Source organism: Ostrinia furnacalis, unplaced genomic scaffold, assembly GCF_004193835.3.
Source record: "Ostrinia furnacalis isolate ACB-3 unplaced genomic scaffold, ASM419383v2 OfSCF7012, whole genome shotgun sequence".
NCBI lineage: Eukaryota > Metazoa > Arthropoda > Insecta > Lepidoptera > Crambidae > Ostrinia > Ostrinia furnacalis.
This window is the reverse complement of record NW_021137251.1, coordinates 41,883-58,780: the sequence shown is the minus strand read 5'-3', so window position 1 is coordinate 58,780 and position 16,898 is coordinate 41,883. Positions and strand designations below refer to the sequence as shown.

Here is a 16,898-nt window from a genome sequence, read left to right as displayed (position 1 = left end):
TCAGGCAGGGATGATTATCATTGTACCACGTACGCCTCAGATTAAGGTCTAGAGAAATTAGTACTGCAAAGTTAGGCAGTATTCTTTAAATGCAAATAACTGCCAGTAACAGTGAAAGAAACTTGACTCTTCCATTACATTTGGACGTATTTTAAAGCATATAGGTACAGTTAATATTATCGCACATTACCTACTTACGCGTAAAGCAATTTACGGGTTGCCTGTCACTTAGGCGATGTCAGCGCTGATAAAAGTCTAACGATAACGAGCTTATATTTATGTATCAACTGGCACGATTTTATGAATTATTCAGGCACCTAATAGAAATTTCGCGTCGCGGAAAATTCGGCCGTGTCTTCGAGAGTTTATTGGTGACGATATTAAAGGATCCCCGCTGGATCGCACGAACCCAAACAAGTTGTGCTAACTCGATTTGTCGCCGGGAGAGAACCCACTTCCTTTACCATGTTGACTCCAGCACCTATGCATTGAACTGGAAATACGATTTGCTATTCTGGAATTACTGATTCCATTAAGTATTCAATACAAAGTTCTTTGTTATCGGCCGTCGACGGCAAACACATTATGAAAGCATTTACGAAAAGTCATCGCATGCATAAGCAATGCAAGTATCCATTATATACAATGGACAGAGCATATACTCGTATTTTTTGTTAAATGCACCTTCCTGTTACATAAATGATGCTACAGTGTAGGTAGGTATAGGTAGGTCTTTGTCTGGAAAAAGATGCTGCGTATCATACTTACATTTCAAGATAAGTTGAAATCGTATGATTGTTTCATGTCTAATCTATCGTACTATCCACACATGATATTGTGCAATCTATCCTTGATAGAGCATAAAGAGTTCGTGTTTAACCGCGGATTTCCGGCGAGCACCGGCCATAACGCGAATGATTTAATTAACCCAATAATTAACTATGAGTACAGTGACGCTTCATTACGAAACATAACATTGCAGTTCCGTTACAAATTACCTAATTAACGACTAAATACACTTGCACCTACCTTCCTTAGGACACGTTTAAAACTATTATATTAACCTAGGTTTACGAGTCTCATCATCATCATCATCATCATTTCAGCCATATGACGTTCACTGCTGAACATAGGCCTCCACCAAAGTTGATCGATTGGTAGCGGCCTGTGTCCAGCGCTTCCCTGCTACCTACGAGTCTAATGTTTAATATTAATGTCCATCTATAAACATTTATAAAAATACTTTTGTCGGTCTTTATTGGTTCGAAATGTAGAGCAAACATAATTTGATACCTAACTAATTAGTCTACGAATTCTCTAACATACTCGTACACAAATTAAATACAGTTTGTAACTTGCTTTTGATTTTAATCTGGACCAAAATTGGGCCCAGATGCGAATTCTAGAGCGTTGTTATTTACTCAAAATTATGTTTACGATAACTTAATCTCTACAAAGTATGCTTTTCATATTGGAGTAAAGAAAAAACAATTACTTAATTTCTATACAAAGTATGCCTCACATTGTAGTAAAGAATTATTTCTGCCTACAATAGCGTGATGAACCTCGTTACAGGAAACTGGATTGCGTGCTTTTATATTGCAGTGTCAGAAAGTGTATTTATGGTGAATGTAACTCACTTTTCAATTTACACGTACATTGCATTACCTACGTATTCTTTCAAAGATTTACATTATACGTAAATGTTAGACAATAATGTATCTGGTGTAACTAATATTTATGATTTAATGACGAATGTTCAATCATATGGCTTGACGTAAAAACCGTAAACCAATTTAATCTATTTACTGTTAAGGTAGTTAAAGATGATCGTACAGTAATTATTTTTTTATTGCGTACATTCGAAAGTTATTATATCCGTGTTTGCTAAGGTCACGTGTGTAACGCAAAATCAAAATGGGGTCGTAACAATTGCGTATTATTTTAACGTTTGTTACTTATAATTGTGTAACTAACCTTAATAACCTACTGCATTTCAGGCGAGTGACTATTTTTAACGATGTGAGGCATACTATAGTCGCGTGGTATTTGAGCAGGCTAAATACCAAATTGGGCAACGCTTAACGACCCCGACACGTTAGCTCAAAAATAGAATGTGTTTTTAAAAGCCAAATACCTGTGAGTTGTGCGTAAGTACATTCCAAAAATGGCAGCCGGGGTTGAGTGCGCACGTAGTATGCCGTGATATCTTTATAGCGGAAAATATTGAGAAAAGTGTCGGTTCTTTCAGGGGCGAACGGGCGATCGGTCGGCGCTGACGTCATTCTCGGAGCGTATTAGCGTTTCATATTAATGCTAAACTGAGAAAAGTCTCCTTCGTGTCCTTTATTTGATGTTTACGAATATTGTTGACGACTGTTTGCTGAGCATGATATGTAACTTATGACATTGCCTGACGGTTAGCCACTGGTATGCTAACAGAGATGTGCGCACGATTATTTATTTACTTTTCTTGTTATTTAGTTTAAACAAATTGTAACTTAATTAGTATAAGTTAGAATTCTTCGAGAAGTGCGTATAAGGTAGACTTGGATTTCACAAAGTTAATTGTAGCTAATCGCTTGCTAATCCGTATAATACAAACAAAACACGGCGAGACAACATAATATTCTTGAGACTAGTCTACAAACTTGTTAATTCATGTAAATGAGCAAAATAAAAGAAATAGAAAATGCCGGCGGAAGAGAACCAGTCAGGCGGTGCGATCGTACTTAGTTCGTAACACTAAATTATTGATGATTTATGTAGATTAATATTTCTGATTGTTATATGGTTTAATAATCCGAATAAGAGTTACGGTAAAACTAGAGGTATATGCAACATTCTATCGCTGAAATCCTTCAGCGAGAGAGTAAACAAGTGCAAGAATGTTTACCTATGGCGATCTGTTTAGTAAAATTTATCATAAACATATTCAGCGTCTGATGTCGTTCAACATGCGTCATCGAGTCTGGCGTGTTTACATGGGTTTTATGGGTGGCAATTAGCAGCCGGGTTGGCAGCAGGCAGCAAGGCATGCGCCTCGCGACGCCAAGACCAAGTTCACGGATGCTAGCGCCCACCCAACTTTCCACCGTTCTATTAAATAACACCCGCGCATTTTTCACTCGATTGCGTCAATGGTTAAGCAAAGCACGCGATATTTGCGTCCGAGCGATTATTAATAGAATCGCCTGGCGAAAACTGTACTCATCGACTTTATTTTAGAAAGAACTGAACGAAGGTAAATAAAATAGTATCCGAGGAATTACTCTGGATTGATGCGCGCCGTGTTTTGTTTTCGCAGCGCGGATTCGGACGCGCTATTTCCAGACGCGCTGAGGTTAAGCGAATATTTATAATCGGATTCGTCACTCAGATCTCAACTATGTTTGTTAAAGCTAAGTAAAGATCGATTGGTATGAATAAAATATTTACATAAGATTATTTTCGGGCGTCACTCTGTCGACACATGAAAGCAATTACTCGTATTCTCGGTGAAATGACGCATGACCCCGATGTTTTGTGAAAGACGAATTTGAAAGGTCCTTTGTCAATAACGGATGAGTAAAAAATATGTACCTACGGAATAAAAAAAAATATTTGCTGTTGATTTGCGCTCATTCTTCTGACTGATGATCGATATAATTGGCACCAACTAAACTCTTCACGGGTCGTTAGCCTATTTCAATTTGAGTCGCTACCGCGAAATTGAATGTGATGCGTACTTTTTGCGTATTACCATACGTATTGTTAAGCTCACCTTGCATTGTCCTGCTGTTACCGATTCTCTATCCAAGTTCCTGTACTATTATGGTAGTAAGGTATTTCCGTGTATCGGTCACCAGACCTTGACGGTCACGCCGTGCGATTGACGTAGGTAAGATCCTCGCGGTAATGACATAGGTATTAGACTAGGTACGTGTAATTTCGTCTATAGGAACGAAACGAACCACACTTGCGCAAACGCAAAGTCTGGTCACGTTGTAGGTATCTGGTTCTTAGAAGGATGTCTGATTTTACAGTAAACTGTCAAAAAAGTACGTACTTTTCGAAGTAGAGACGAATAAATATTATGGAAGTAGGAATACTAAACCTAAAAAATGTAAGTAACATCTTGCGAAGCATAAATTATACATATTATATTTATTCTTATGCCTGAAAGACAGGTACTTTCTTTCACGACTGTGACTTCAAGATTTTGTTTTTATGATGTAACCATAATGCTGTGAAGAGGTTACGAGCAAGTACCTATTAACATACTAGGTACTCGTATACTCTGAAGTTATTAACACAGAGTAGGTAATAGTGTAAGTAATTCATACGCAATTGCACTCCATTTGTTTATAATGATAATGCGACGAAGGTTATTAATATCAGCCTTGAAGAAAGTCGTAGAGACGTGTGTAAAACTTATCTCTGTTTACATTGCATCGGCTGCAATTTGATCAATTATTAATTAAACTTATCTTTGTTTGGATGAAAGTGGGGTGTGTGCGAGACGTGACAAGATCCGAGCCAGACGCGTGACTGAAGTAGTAAATCAGTAGACCGTCTGCTCGATTTCTTTCTACATGAGAAAACGTTATAAATTAGCTTTAGATTTTCATTGTCTCTACATCAGATTCATTGCGAAAGAGATAAGTGTAACATCATCTTGTAACATTAAAGCTCCTTTCAGGTATCTTACCTTTCAGGCGATTGAGCCATTTTGAAACATTCTCCTCGTACACTGCTCTGTCACGTGCTGAAGTACTACCTACCGTCTCTATCGTATTGAATTGGCGGAAGAAATTGTTCCCTTGCGTTTCCTACCTACGTTCGCCGCCGAAGTGACGTTAGAGGCAACCCCAGCCCGTGACCTTTCAGTACTTTCTAACCACCGTTGACGTAAACCGATATCACCGTATATTTACGCATATAGCCATACGCATCACTATTTACACAGGTAGGATTGTGTGCAATGGAACGGATATGTTTGAACAGTGAGAATACATTTGCATTCATTTGCTGGAATGGAAATATCGAGAGTTTTAATTGACATTGCCAGTATTTACGAATATCGCTACCTATTATGCAATGTAGGGTCAAATTAGAATGTATGTTGATGGCAAATATTATTGTCATATCTTATACTGACAGTTCGCACGCAGTTAATTGTAAGTAGGTACTACTAACGGCATTCTTTTCAATTTTCAGTCTTCTTCAAAAATAGCTCGCCTCATTTCAGCCACAGGATGAAACTTACCTCTCCCTAACTAACGATAATAATATAAAAATAGCACATCCGTTGATTTGCCCTACAGAAAAGTAAGGGAAATAAACACGTTTTCGCATAATCAGGGTCGTTGTTAGGTAATGAGTTATTTATACAAATGGAATTGAATTGAGAAGACGGTTTCTATACTTGTTCCCCTGTACACGTGGGTAGGTAACGCGTTTACCTTTGCCATTTACAGTTTGTGTTCGTTTGTGGTCACGTGTCAACCCTAAATAGCAAACATTCTAAAGTTAGGCGTAGGCGTAGGTCGTATGGGGTTGCCCACCTCATTCGGGGTTACCTCCCTAAACGAACAGGTAATTAAGCATTTGTATGTGCGTCCAGCCGATGTCGTTACGTAGTAAGTACGCCAGTCGTCCGATTTACGTCACGCTGTCTTCAGCTGTTGTGTGCTGTGTCTGCGGACGAAAGCGTGCGTAATGTATAATTCTTTGTCCTTCCTTTGTTATTGAGGTTACTGGCCATTAAATATTTAAACAAACCTTTTCGGTCTAGTACATTTCACACATTAATAAATTTGACTTTTCAAAGAAGAATTTCAGAACTCCCCGGCGGCGAACTTAGGTGTTCAATTATGTATTGAGTTAGACTTACTTATAGATTTATTTATAGCTTGAGTTTGCTGCAGCACTTTCTGCTATTATTTCAGGTAGGATTTCGGATGGGATTATAGAGGATTAGAAATTATCTAGTCAAATAAAGGCCACTTGTTCTGATTGTAAACGGTTTGTCATAGTATCGCAAATCCTTACTACCTAGAAATACTGGGATACGATCTCCAACAAATCTCTCTTATCTATCGAAGATTAATTAATATTACAACAGGATAGCCTATTCTGTGTGTGTATGTTACTTTGTTGTCTCCTTCTCTAACTTAACAATTAAATTTCTTTTCTTCCTTCGAATATTAATTGTTGTTTGACTAAGTCAGTATGTAAATGTATGATGCCTATTTAGTAAAGTATAAGGCCTTTATTAAATTCAAAATTTCCTTCGTTCCAGACTGCGAATCTCTGATCCGGAAGATGTTAGTACTGGAGCCAATGAAGCGGTACACCATAGAACAGATCAAGAAGCACCGTTGGATGGCAGCGGAGCCGTATGTGGCGCCCGCGCCGGCCGGGGACCCGATGCGGAGCCCTGCCCATGCGCCTGCCCAGCTAGACCCCAGCGACCAGGTGCTCCGGCTCATGCAGAGCCTGGGCATCGACCCTGTCAAGACCAAGGAGGTATGAGTCTATAACACTATAATCCAGGCTTCTTTAAAGTGAGAGTGCAAGGCACTTACAGTGCGTTATGTACAATCAACGTCAACTTAATGGCACCCAAAGTAGTCAAAAAGTTCGCAACATGTCTTTGTTATAATTGGAATAAGTTTGTGTTGTCAACTATTTGGCCACTTTGGGTGTCACGAATGTTTGGTTTGACGCTGGCTGTACCATCCTAGATTGCAGCTCACTTAAAATCAGGTCTGATTGATTTTTTCTGCATAAAAAACTCTTGATTGACGTCACTCGATGTCAATAAACCTTCACGAGTACATAGTGGCATAGTTTAAATTGAGGCTGTCACTTGAGTCAGAGGTAAGATAGCCAGTTTCTCTGTGGTTGAGGATTCCGGGTGAGATTAGATCCATCAGGTGAAATGCAAGTCAAACGCTTCCTAACGAGGATAAAAAAGTATGAGTCTTTAAGGTAAATTGTAAATACTGCATAGAGAATGAATTTATTTTACACAAGTTTAAAATGAACTCCGGTGACCCGATCTTTTGACATTATGAGTAATCATTAATAAATTATAATCTAATGATGTAATTATATTGTGTCCAAGGCTATATTCTTTTGTCTTTACATTGTACCATTGTTTTTTGGACAAAGAGTTACTTGGTTCGATATACATATGTTTATTAAATCTGCAATTTGTAACCAGTGGCTTTTGTAAACAATCTCCTAAAATATAAAATTTTTGCGGTGGATTCTGGATATCTTAGTGATGTAAGCTTGCATATCGTGTTCGCGTTCAAACAATGAACTAATTTGACATGATTAACTTTATGATACATCATGTCGAAATTACACAATATTAACTATCTTGGGAAAATCCTTGCATAAAACATATAAAACAAAATATACCTATATTTTAGCAGTTAATAGCAGTTAACTACCTGTTTGTTTATCATTAAAAGTAACATTCAAAAAACATTGTGCGACAGACACACAATTTCCGTTTATTTTCTTTATCTACTAACGTAATGTGGTTTAGCGATAACGTGTTGTATGTAGGTATCTACTAAATACCACATCTGCACATGAAGGTTAATTCAAAATTGGTCTTGTTTTTTCAGAGTCTTCGCTCGAACAGCTATGACCACCACGCAGCAATCTATCTCTTGCTTCTGGAACGCTTGAGGGCCCGGGCAGCTAGCGGAGCCAACGCCTCGACCTCTGAGGCCCGCACCAGGCCCTCTCGCCGGCCCTCATCTGTAGCTGACCAAGCACTCGCCAGGGAGGCACACGATGCCAGGCGAGAACATCACAGGTAAATATCGACCTTACGCATATCTAAATAGAGATTAGATTACATAAATTCTTGACTTCAGGTGTACCAATGAAAAATATTTTGTCTATTACAGGTTGCTCCATTCCGGTGATTCTCAAACAAGAGACTTTAGTAGGGCGACACCCTCGATAACCGCTGCCCCAGCCGACTCGTCGTCTGCTGAAACGCAGCGGCTATTATCCCTCGCGGGTGTGAACATGACTGAACAAAGACTGCTCCAGCGAAACTCCGACCCGTCGGACACGCATAGGAGCTTTCTAGTCGGAAGCATCGACGCCGCATCCAGCAGGAGCCACGAGTCCGAGTCCACGAGGCTCCTCTCAATGAGGAACGTTGAAGTGTCCCAGTCGAACCAAAGGATAGGCACCAAACTGAACGAAACCCCCGTCCCCACTCACAGACTGCTCACCTCAACTTATGAGCAGCAACAAAATATACTTAAACAGTCCAGCGAGGACTGCAGGCGGCTGTTGCAGCAGTCAACTACAGTTGGGCCTGATACCCTCAAGAGCACCAATGACGGAACTAGACTTCTCACCTCGTCTAGTTTCGATTCCAAGTGTGCGATAGACGGGGGCCGTAGCTCATCTGCGACTGACCACAACGTAATTGCTAACTTTCTCCAAAATTCGGCGTCGGCCACCAATTTCAACGTAGACACTATGAAACTGCCCAATTCGACAACTTTTACTATGTGCTCTGAAGCTGCTAAACTTATGAATACTTTACAACAGTCTCCTTTACCTCTGAAAGGCACCGTGAACCTTAGTACTAGTCCCATACCAACACAACTCACTGACACGAAAATCACGGGTGTCTTGGAGCAACCGAAGCCCCTGGAATCCAGCCGGCTGGTTTCACAGGCCCAGCAGCAGGACCTCAGCAGACTGCAAACAAGTACACCCCCATTCAAAGACTACATGAATCATCACCTTCCAGCCTATTCATATTTACAAAATACAGTTTTGCCGCCCATTTCAAACGCAGCTGAGACAAATTTTTCTATGACGTCCACATCCACTGCAGGTGATTTATTTCCGAACTCATTGTACCGGCCGGACAGTAAATTTTCGCTGAACAGATACACTACGGGTCAAACTTATACTCAAAATCTTCAGACAAATCCGACTGAAGCGACAAAATTTCAACAACAGTATTCATCGTCGACCGACGAAGGCTGTGAGACGGACATGGAGGACGTAGCGAGTGTTCCCAGTGGGGTGCAGAATAGACTGAGTTCTTATGCCAGCTCCAGCTCGAGCAGCGGAGTCGTTACATTTTTTAATAACAAAAGCCTGAGCCAAAACCTAAGCTGTGATTCATCGCAAAGTAATTTTTCGACGTTCGAAAGTTTGGATTACCAACTATCATCGGACTGTTCCAGTGAACTGGCCAGCAGTTTACCCAGTTGCACGTCTAACGAGGATAAGTTGGCTTACGAGAATAGCTCATTAGTAAACACTAGTCCAATGCATCCATGCGTTTATATATCGTCCTATAATAATAAGCCTAGTGGCACTGGATTTATAGCGCGACACAACCCATTGAATTATCAATCAGCTAACAAAAACTGCCCACGCGCTATTACACGGAGCCCTGTTGACTTCAGGGAAGGGCGTCGGGCCAGCGACGGCCTCGTGGCACAGCAAGCAGCACAATCGAACGAATCACAAAAAAATAGCTTAGCTTTTAATAGTCAAAGACTCAATGAAAACTGCAAAGCCAAAGGTGTTCTAGAACTCCATCTGGTTCAAAAGGAGGCTCAGAAGTTGAAAACTCAGTACCAGTCTACACTCCCTGCCGAAGAAATGACCCAAAGACAAATGCAGCACAATCAATTTGCGGCTAGTTTCAGTCCACATTTTATAGAGTCAAAAACTCCAACCAAACGGATCAGTCTTCCAGAAACGTTTAATTACTCGAGTACTTCGCCGCCGATGCCTGCCAGTCCTAAGATGGTCGCACAGCTCCAGGAGCCCTCAGAATTGCCCCACGGTACTTCGGTGCCCCAAATCAGCCCGAAACCTCCTCTCCAGCAGCAGCTGATGCAGCATCGTTTGTTCCAACAAAAGCGACAACTTCTGCAAAAACAGATGACTCCCCCGAATGTCCCCACGCACGATATGGGACCGTTACACAACCTCCAAGTTGGGCTCAGCCGGAGACAGATGCTCCGTCAGCAGAGCTACAAGATAGCGCAGCAGCAGCAGATATTGCCGCCGCTGCCATTGACCGAAACCGAGAACAGGGACTTGCTCGCCTTCCAGGCGATAGTGGAGGGTCCGAATCGGTCTCCGAAGCCGAAAGCGGAGGAGGGTCAGCAGGACGAGGTGGCGAAGTTCGCTTATCAGGGTTCGATGGAGATAAGCATAATGAACAAGGACAGGTTGGGGAGCGAGAACTGGTCTAACTTGCCGTCGAGCTTGCAGAGCGCGTGTCAGATCTCGGAGCTGGGACGGCGCGAGGCGGCGCGGGAGACGCGCGAGGAGGGCGACGCGAGCGAGGCGCTGTGGCCGGGCCAGTGGGGCGCCGGCCTGTTCCCGCCGCAGCCCTGCTTCCAGGTATTCCAACAGATCAACTAAAGCCTGGTCCGTGAGCACGTAGAATTTTGTCCAATGACCCAAAGCTACCCATCCTTATCGCTCGCGCGTAATTATGTTGCTGTCGCGCTCGCTCACTCACTGCCGGCGCCCGTCGCACAGACAGCAATATAATTACGCGCGAGCGATAAGGATGGGTAGCTTGGGGTCATTGGACAAAATTCTAAGTGCTCACAGACCAGACTATAGTACCCCCACGTTGAGCGTAGAGCCGTAGTGTCGTAGTCAATTGTGTGCACGCAGCGTAAGATCGTAATCTTAGCTTTAAACTCGGTCTTCACGCGCTGAAACATACGCTAGATCGACGATTGGTCTCATTGTAGTTTACTCGTGTAGTTTAAGCCGTAAGCCTTGTGTGGACGATGCGTATGGTCGCATCGATGGATTCGGTAGAGTGCATGACAATAAATTAGTGATTTTAAATTGTGTATTACACTATAGCATTATGCAAAGTAAACACTACATAGATATAACTGCCGCTAGAAAATAAACTAATTTTCAAGTGATTCGTTGGAAGTTTTGGTAATATTAATGTGTGTTCAATTGCACTCAAGAAATAAATCAATTTTTACTCAATATACAATTGTTGTAATTTTCATTCCTAAAATGGATGTTTGTAGAAACTGTGCACATGATTTATTCCACATTTTGCAAAGATACTTGCCAATGTATAATTTTTAGAATAATATACTAAATACTTTTACCAATTACATTTACCTTTACCTACTACTTAAACATCACTTGAGAATGTTCCTACATATTATATCCATTGTTTTACTCCATTATAATAAGTTAGATATCTATTTATTATTATGAATTATGACTCTGTACTTTATGTAAAAGTCTGTATAGTTTTTGTTATTATTTGCTGATAAAACTATTTATGTAAGATGTGATAGCTTTACTTAGAATCAAGTTTATTTAAATACAAGTACTTGTAAAATTTATAATAGCTCTTTGTTTTATTTCGTCACCTTTTATTTCGTTTTGCTAGACCTAGATTGCAGTTGTAGCTGTCACGCATGATATTGAGAAAGTAGTTAGCAATACACGAGCATGAAACGAACAGTGAATATTTTGAAACATAAGTATTCCTTGATATACCTAAAGAGGCCAACGATTGCAGTCGGTGATTGCTTACTGTGACCACACCGCATGCCCCTGTTCTGTCAAAAGAACATTAAGTTAAATTAAATTCATCACTAAAAGTCATAAAAGTAATTTGGTGGTCTTATGGTGGTCTCTCGGTCTTGGGTTCGATTCCCAAGTGGCATAAGTACACAAATTAAAAACCACTTACGAGTGTTTATAACTTGTTTCTTTGCTTAGGATATTACAGGCTGGAATAAACCGAAAAGAAAATTAATGTTGTTCATAAATAGGAATATAAAACATCCCCGTCGTTTTGTAATTAATTATTATGCTAGAGAATTTTGTGATGAAGATCGATCTATCACAGGTATCAAGCATGAGATAGAGCAGTGTTTTTCAACCTGTGGGTCGCGGAGCTTCTATAGGGGGGTCGCGAGAGGTCGCAAAAACTACCTCAGTAAAAATAAATAATTCAGTTATAAAGGTAGATTTTGAACAATTTCGTAGCCTTTCGTAGCAGGCTACGAAGTGCAAAAAAGAAACCCCACTTCAAAGCAGGTTTCATACTGACAAGTTTCGAAATGGGATGTTTTTTTCACGATTTTACGCGATAAGATAAGCCCATACGTTTGACGTCTAAAATCATCGATAAGTGTATATCACCGGCAGGTAAGGTAATGGATAATAAAGGCAAAAAATTGTCTATTGCAGCAAAACTGGCAGGGGCACAGCCTGCCTCCCTCCACCAATATGCTGCCCCTCAGCGAGAGCCCGATCCTCGAGCTGACCGAACAGATGGAGTCCATTTGAAATTAGAACGTTCCGCTTCTGTTGGCAACATTGCCTTTTGTGTCCGAAAGAAATAGCATACAGGGTGTATAGTTGTTGCAATTCACGAAGGCGAGTGAGCTTTACATGTGTGTTGGCTCGCTACCGTTCGTTTTTCTAAAGTTTTGATAGATCGTTATGTGCATGTACCTACACGTACACATACAAGTAAATCTCACTCGCCTTTAAGTTGCAAGAACTATAAAGAAAATAGAGCAGTTCTTGAAACTGTGTGATTAGATGTTGATGCAATGTGCAAGCAAAATTAAATTATAATAGTTTGTATTATGGCGACTACATATTAGTAAGTTTATGATTGAAAACAATGTAAACGTCCATAGCTCTTTATAATAATTACAGGCAGTTACATCCATATTATACAATTTTTCACACAGTCTCAAGGCTTGCACTGTTTTCTGCTACACCCTGTACATTTTAATCTCACATTATCTGTAGGGCTCCCTAATCTGTTTCAATATGTTTGATCAGCTTGTCTCTGTCACTCATGTCAGTATCTCTATGTGAGTAAAAAAGAAAGCAAGGTAAGCAAATACGAAAATTGATTGGAAGTTGCCCTACAGCTCACTACCTACGTTTACAGAACAATGTAAGTGTGTGTCTGTTTAGTCTTTTCATATTTTAGAACTATTTACTCTTTCGTATTAAATAATTTATATAAACATCAGTAATAGTGGTTTAGATGTTGATTATAATTTGCTGCCAATGTGATTCAAATATTTTCGTACAGATACAAACATAATTAACATCAAACTTTGAAAACACAACAAAACTGCAATAAATAGTTAAAAAAGCCAATAAAAATTAAGTAGATCTATACATTATATCAATTTCACTATCGATTAATAATTTAGTTTCTTTATAAGCATTTTAACATACCGTCATATTATAAACGTAATATTAGTAATACACTATCAATAAGTCATATAAAATTAGAAGTTATACTAAATTAGTGATAAACGATGAGACAATATCAAATTAGGATAAGCTACAAAATAAATTATCAAATGTTTTGTAAACTGAGTCACGAAACAAAATGTTTGATACTCATTTGATATTAATACAACAATTATTCAAACATTGTAACGTTTGGAATAAAAATTCGGAAGAAGTTAGTATTACTATACCTACATATTGTTTACATACTGCTATTTCCTTACAACGTGTTTCAGTGGCTCAGTAAAGTAAGGAGAAAGTCACTTGAAATGTTTGCGTTTTCAGATTCGTGTTAGTAGTATAAATAACTGCGACTCATTCACTTTATCGTAATCCATTCGTCAATCAAAGATACCGAAATGAATTTAAGTCTATTATTACTGGCTGTGTTAGACGTAAGTGAGATGAAACCGCATTGTTAAGCGTCCGTAACTCATTCATTTGTTTTTTGTTAAATTCTCTGCAGCTTCTAATACCTACGCCAATAAATCTGCTAATTACTCTAATTTAGCTTGTGTTGTAGCGACAAGGTAACGGGTAAAATTTACTTGGTAAAATAACTTCAGGTGTCGTGCCCGCGAATTTTATGACTCATCTGATGGAAATCTAAGATAGTGGTTTGGAATTTTTATTATTAAAACACTATTATTTAATTAACGCTCTCATTATAACACCCTATATTACGTTTTCATAATAAAAAAAATCTGGGTCGTCTAGATTTTCGTAGCTACAATACCTCGACCTTTCAACTACGACCTACGAGTGTGCTACGAGGCTACGGCTACGACAGATAGTGCTACGACAGAGCGCTACGAAGCGACTACGTCACACTACGTGAATGAGACTGTTTTTTACAGTTTTCACGAAGCAATTAAGCAATAATACATAGCATTAAGTATTATGACGTCATATTTTAAGTGAGTAGGTTCAATATAGTACAAAAAGTTAATGAATAAGTAACTGAATTATTTCGCGTAACCGTTTAAGGACTTAATCGCTACCGCTCTTTTTCAGAGTGGTTTTGATTTTAATTGGTGTTAAAACCTAATATTAAGTATTATTCCCACCGAAAGCTACGCTTGTAAGATACATTTCGAGTTACTTTCGCCTTGTGGACAGCCCTTGTAAATAAAACTACCTCTCATAAAGTTACCTTTGAAGACAAGACTGAATGCGGTGTCAATTCCGACAGTTACCGTCGCAAGCGTCATTGGAAATCTGACGGAGCACTAAATTAAAACATTTGCCGAATAATTAACTAAAACGTTTTGTACCTTAATCGTAGCTGGGCTAAAATGCTGCCAAAGATATTGCTAAATACAATACATTAAAATTGTAGCGTTTCCCTTTCAAGAAAAAGACAAAATACAACGTCACAGTGTTAAACAAAACTGCCTGTGAAAGTTATACTGCCTATGAAAGTATTTTAATTCAAATGTGTTAAAATTATTGAGGACCAAAAAGCATTTTCTAATAAGTTTTGTTACTATGCGATTACTATTTATTTTGTTGCTAATTCGTATCTTAAGCTTAATAATAATTGTGTAAGATGATTACATAAATATTTTTATTAGTTCGGTATAATTTATTTCGTGTAATTCAGTCGGTTTACCTTTCGCATAGCATCCAAAGCCCGGCAAATGAATATTATCACACTTCCTTTGCGTGGCTGTTAATATAAACACCGTTTTATAAAATTAGTGTAAGAATTAATTAGACAATTAGACATATCACAACACATTAGTTGTTACGTCTTGGTCGTGTGGTAATATGTATTAAGGCATGTATAACATGTAAAGCAGAAAATGGCTTTAACAAACTACATAATATTTAGTTCATAAGTAGTGTTTGTTGTTGAATTAGAATTGTCACGGCTGTTAAATAATGCCAGTAATTAAAATGTAAACGAGAATGTAAATGTTCAGCACCTAATTAAATTGTTACTGTCCATTTAGTAACTAATCTGTGTAACTAATCTGTTCATATTAATAACAATTAAGACTATTGTAATTTTCTTCACGGTTCTTTTGTTTTTGTCGTTAATTGTCACACTATTTTTTAAATTGTTAATGTGTGATGTTTGGTACTACTCAATTTTTGTCGTATAAGTAAGCACACACAATGTAAAAGTACATTTTCGTACTTAAGTAGAGATTTAAGGCTACTTCAAGTAATTAAGGTGTGAAAATCTGTACCATTTCTAATGTCTGTGTTTCTCTGTGCTACTTTATGTCTTTTTTCAAGTGGCTCAAAGGTTTTTTATAACATGGATGGGGTAAATGATAACGATCTTGGCATTCCATATTTCGGCTCTGAATGACGTTGTACGGGTGATAGGCATAAAATACTTAAAACATTCCAAAGGCGTAGTGTTTTAAGGTAAAACGAACTACTAATGTATTACTTATCCAGACACTTACCTACCTACCTTTGGTACGTTGTTTGAAAATTATCTTATGAAGTTAATAATTTCTACCAGCGTCTAATGTCATGTACCTGAGAAGTACTTTAACTACACGTAGTTATTTTATTCACTCTTGAACAACTACATACTCAACACACCACTCGTCAAGCACTACCTCGTTACTGACGATTATAGCAGTTGATTATAGTGTAGGTAGTCACTCTCTCAGGTTATTCCCTATTTTTAAAGGGACTGCGTGACGCAATACAATATACTTACGTAGATTATGTAGGTATATCTGCCATCGATCAGTGACTAGTTCGTTGATCCACACGAAGCTTTACCAAACAGTAACAATAACTTACATACGTAAGAATAGTAGTAGTCTCAATAAGACGTCGTATTAGACAAACGTAGTGTTAGGTGTTTGGATGCTTTTACACAATATTAGTAATATTGTCATTGTAATATAGTCCGTCATAACCAAGCAATGTTTGTGGTAATCGCAGTATAATCTTCTCTAGATGATTAAATAAGTAGTCAATTTTATATAAACGATAATATTTAGACAAATTAAATAATTACACGGCTTTTAAGCAGCTTTATTAACTACTTTTAAGTAGTGGGTTCGAATGTTTTTTTACGTTATTGTAATTTTGGTTGTGATAATGTATGATGACTGATTGATATCTTTGTATGGAACAGTCATAATACAGAACGTCATTAATAATTATGATTTTTATTTCACATAATATTCCGCACCCTTTTCCTAACCATCCTGGGTAAAATGCCTCGTACAATTAAGGTACTATTCAGACTGCCGTATAACGCGCGCACGAGGAGTGCCTTCGTACGTGCTACAATAATTGCATGCAGTAGGTTAAAAAAAACCCAAAAAATAGCCTTACAACTGTACGTCAGTGTTCATCTGGATATGTAATCCACGAAAGTTATTAGGCAAGTAGGCACCCTGTAGGTATATCTAACTGATTATTCAGATATACTTAGGGGTACCTTGGTCTTGGCTATTCTAGGTTCCACAAGTATAATCATTTAAATACCTACATAGATTGGAATTCAGGAAATGTAAGCAATTTTACTCAGACGTAGGTACAATAATGTCGGTACGCGGTATCGGCCACATACTCGTATTAAGATACACAAAAATATAAACGTTCTT

At 38.7% G+C, this 16,898-nt stretch overlaps 1 protein-coding gene across 2 annotated transcripts in view; it reads left to right on the top strand.

Annotated features, from left to right (window-relative positions):
• Positions 1–10,502, top strand: part of Sik2 (Salt-inducible kinase 2) — a 42,760-nt gene extending 32,258 nt beyond the window's left edge. For both annotated transcript variants that reach the window (XM_028318713.1, XM_028318712.1), the window contains 3 exons: positions 6,284–6,510; positions 7,626–7,819; positions 7,914–10,502. In XM_028318713.1, coding sequence (XP_028174514.1) covers positions 6,284–6,510; positions 7,626–7,819; positions 7,914–10,422 — 2,930 coding nt within the window. In that variant the 3' untranslated portion in view covers positions 10,423–10,502. The remainder of the gene's footprint in view (positions 1–6,283; positions 6,511–7,625; positions 7,820–7,913) is intronic.
• The last annotated feature ends 6,396 nt before the right edge of the window (positions 10,503–16,898 follow it).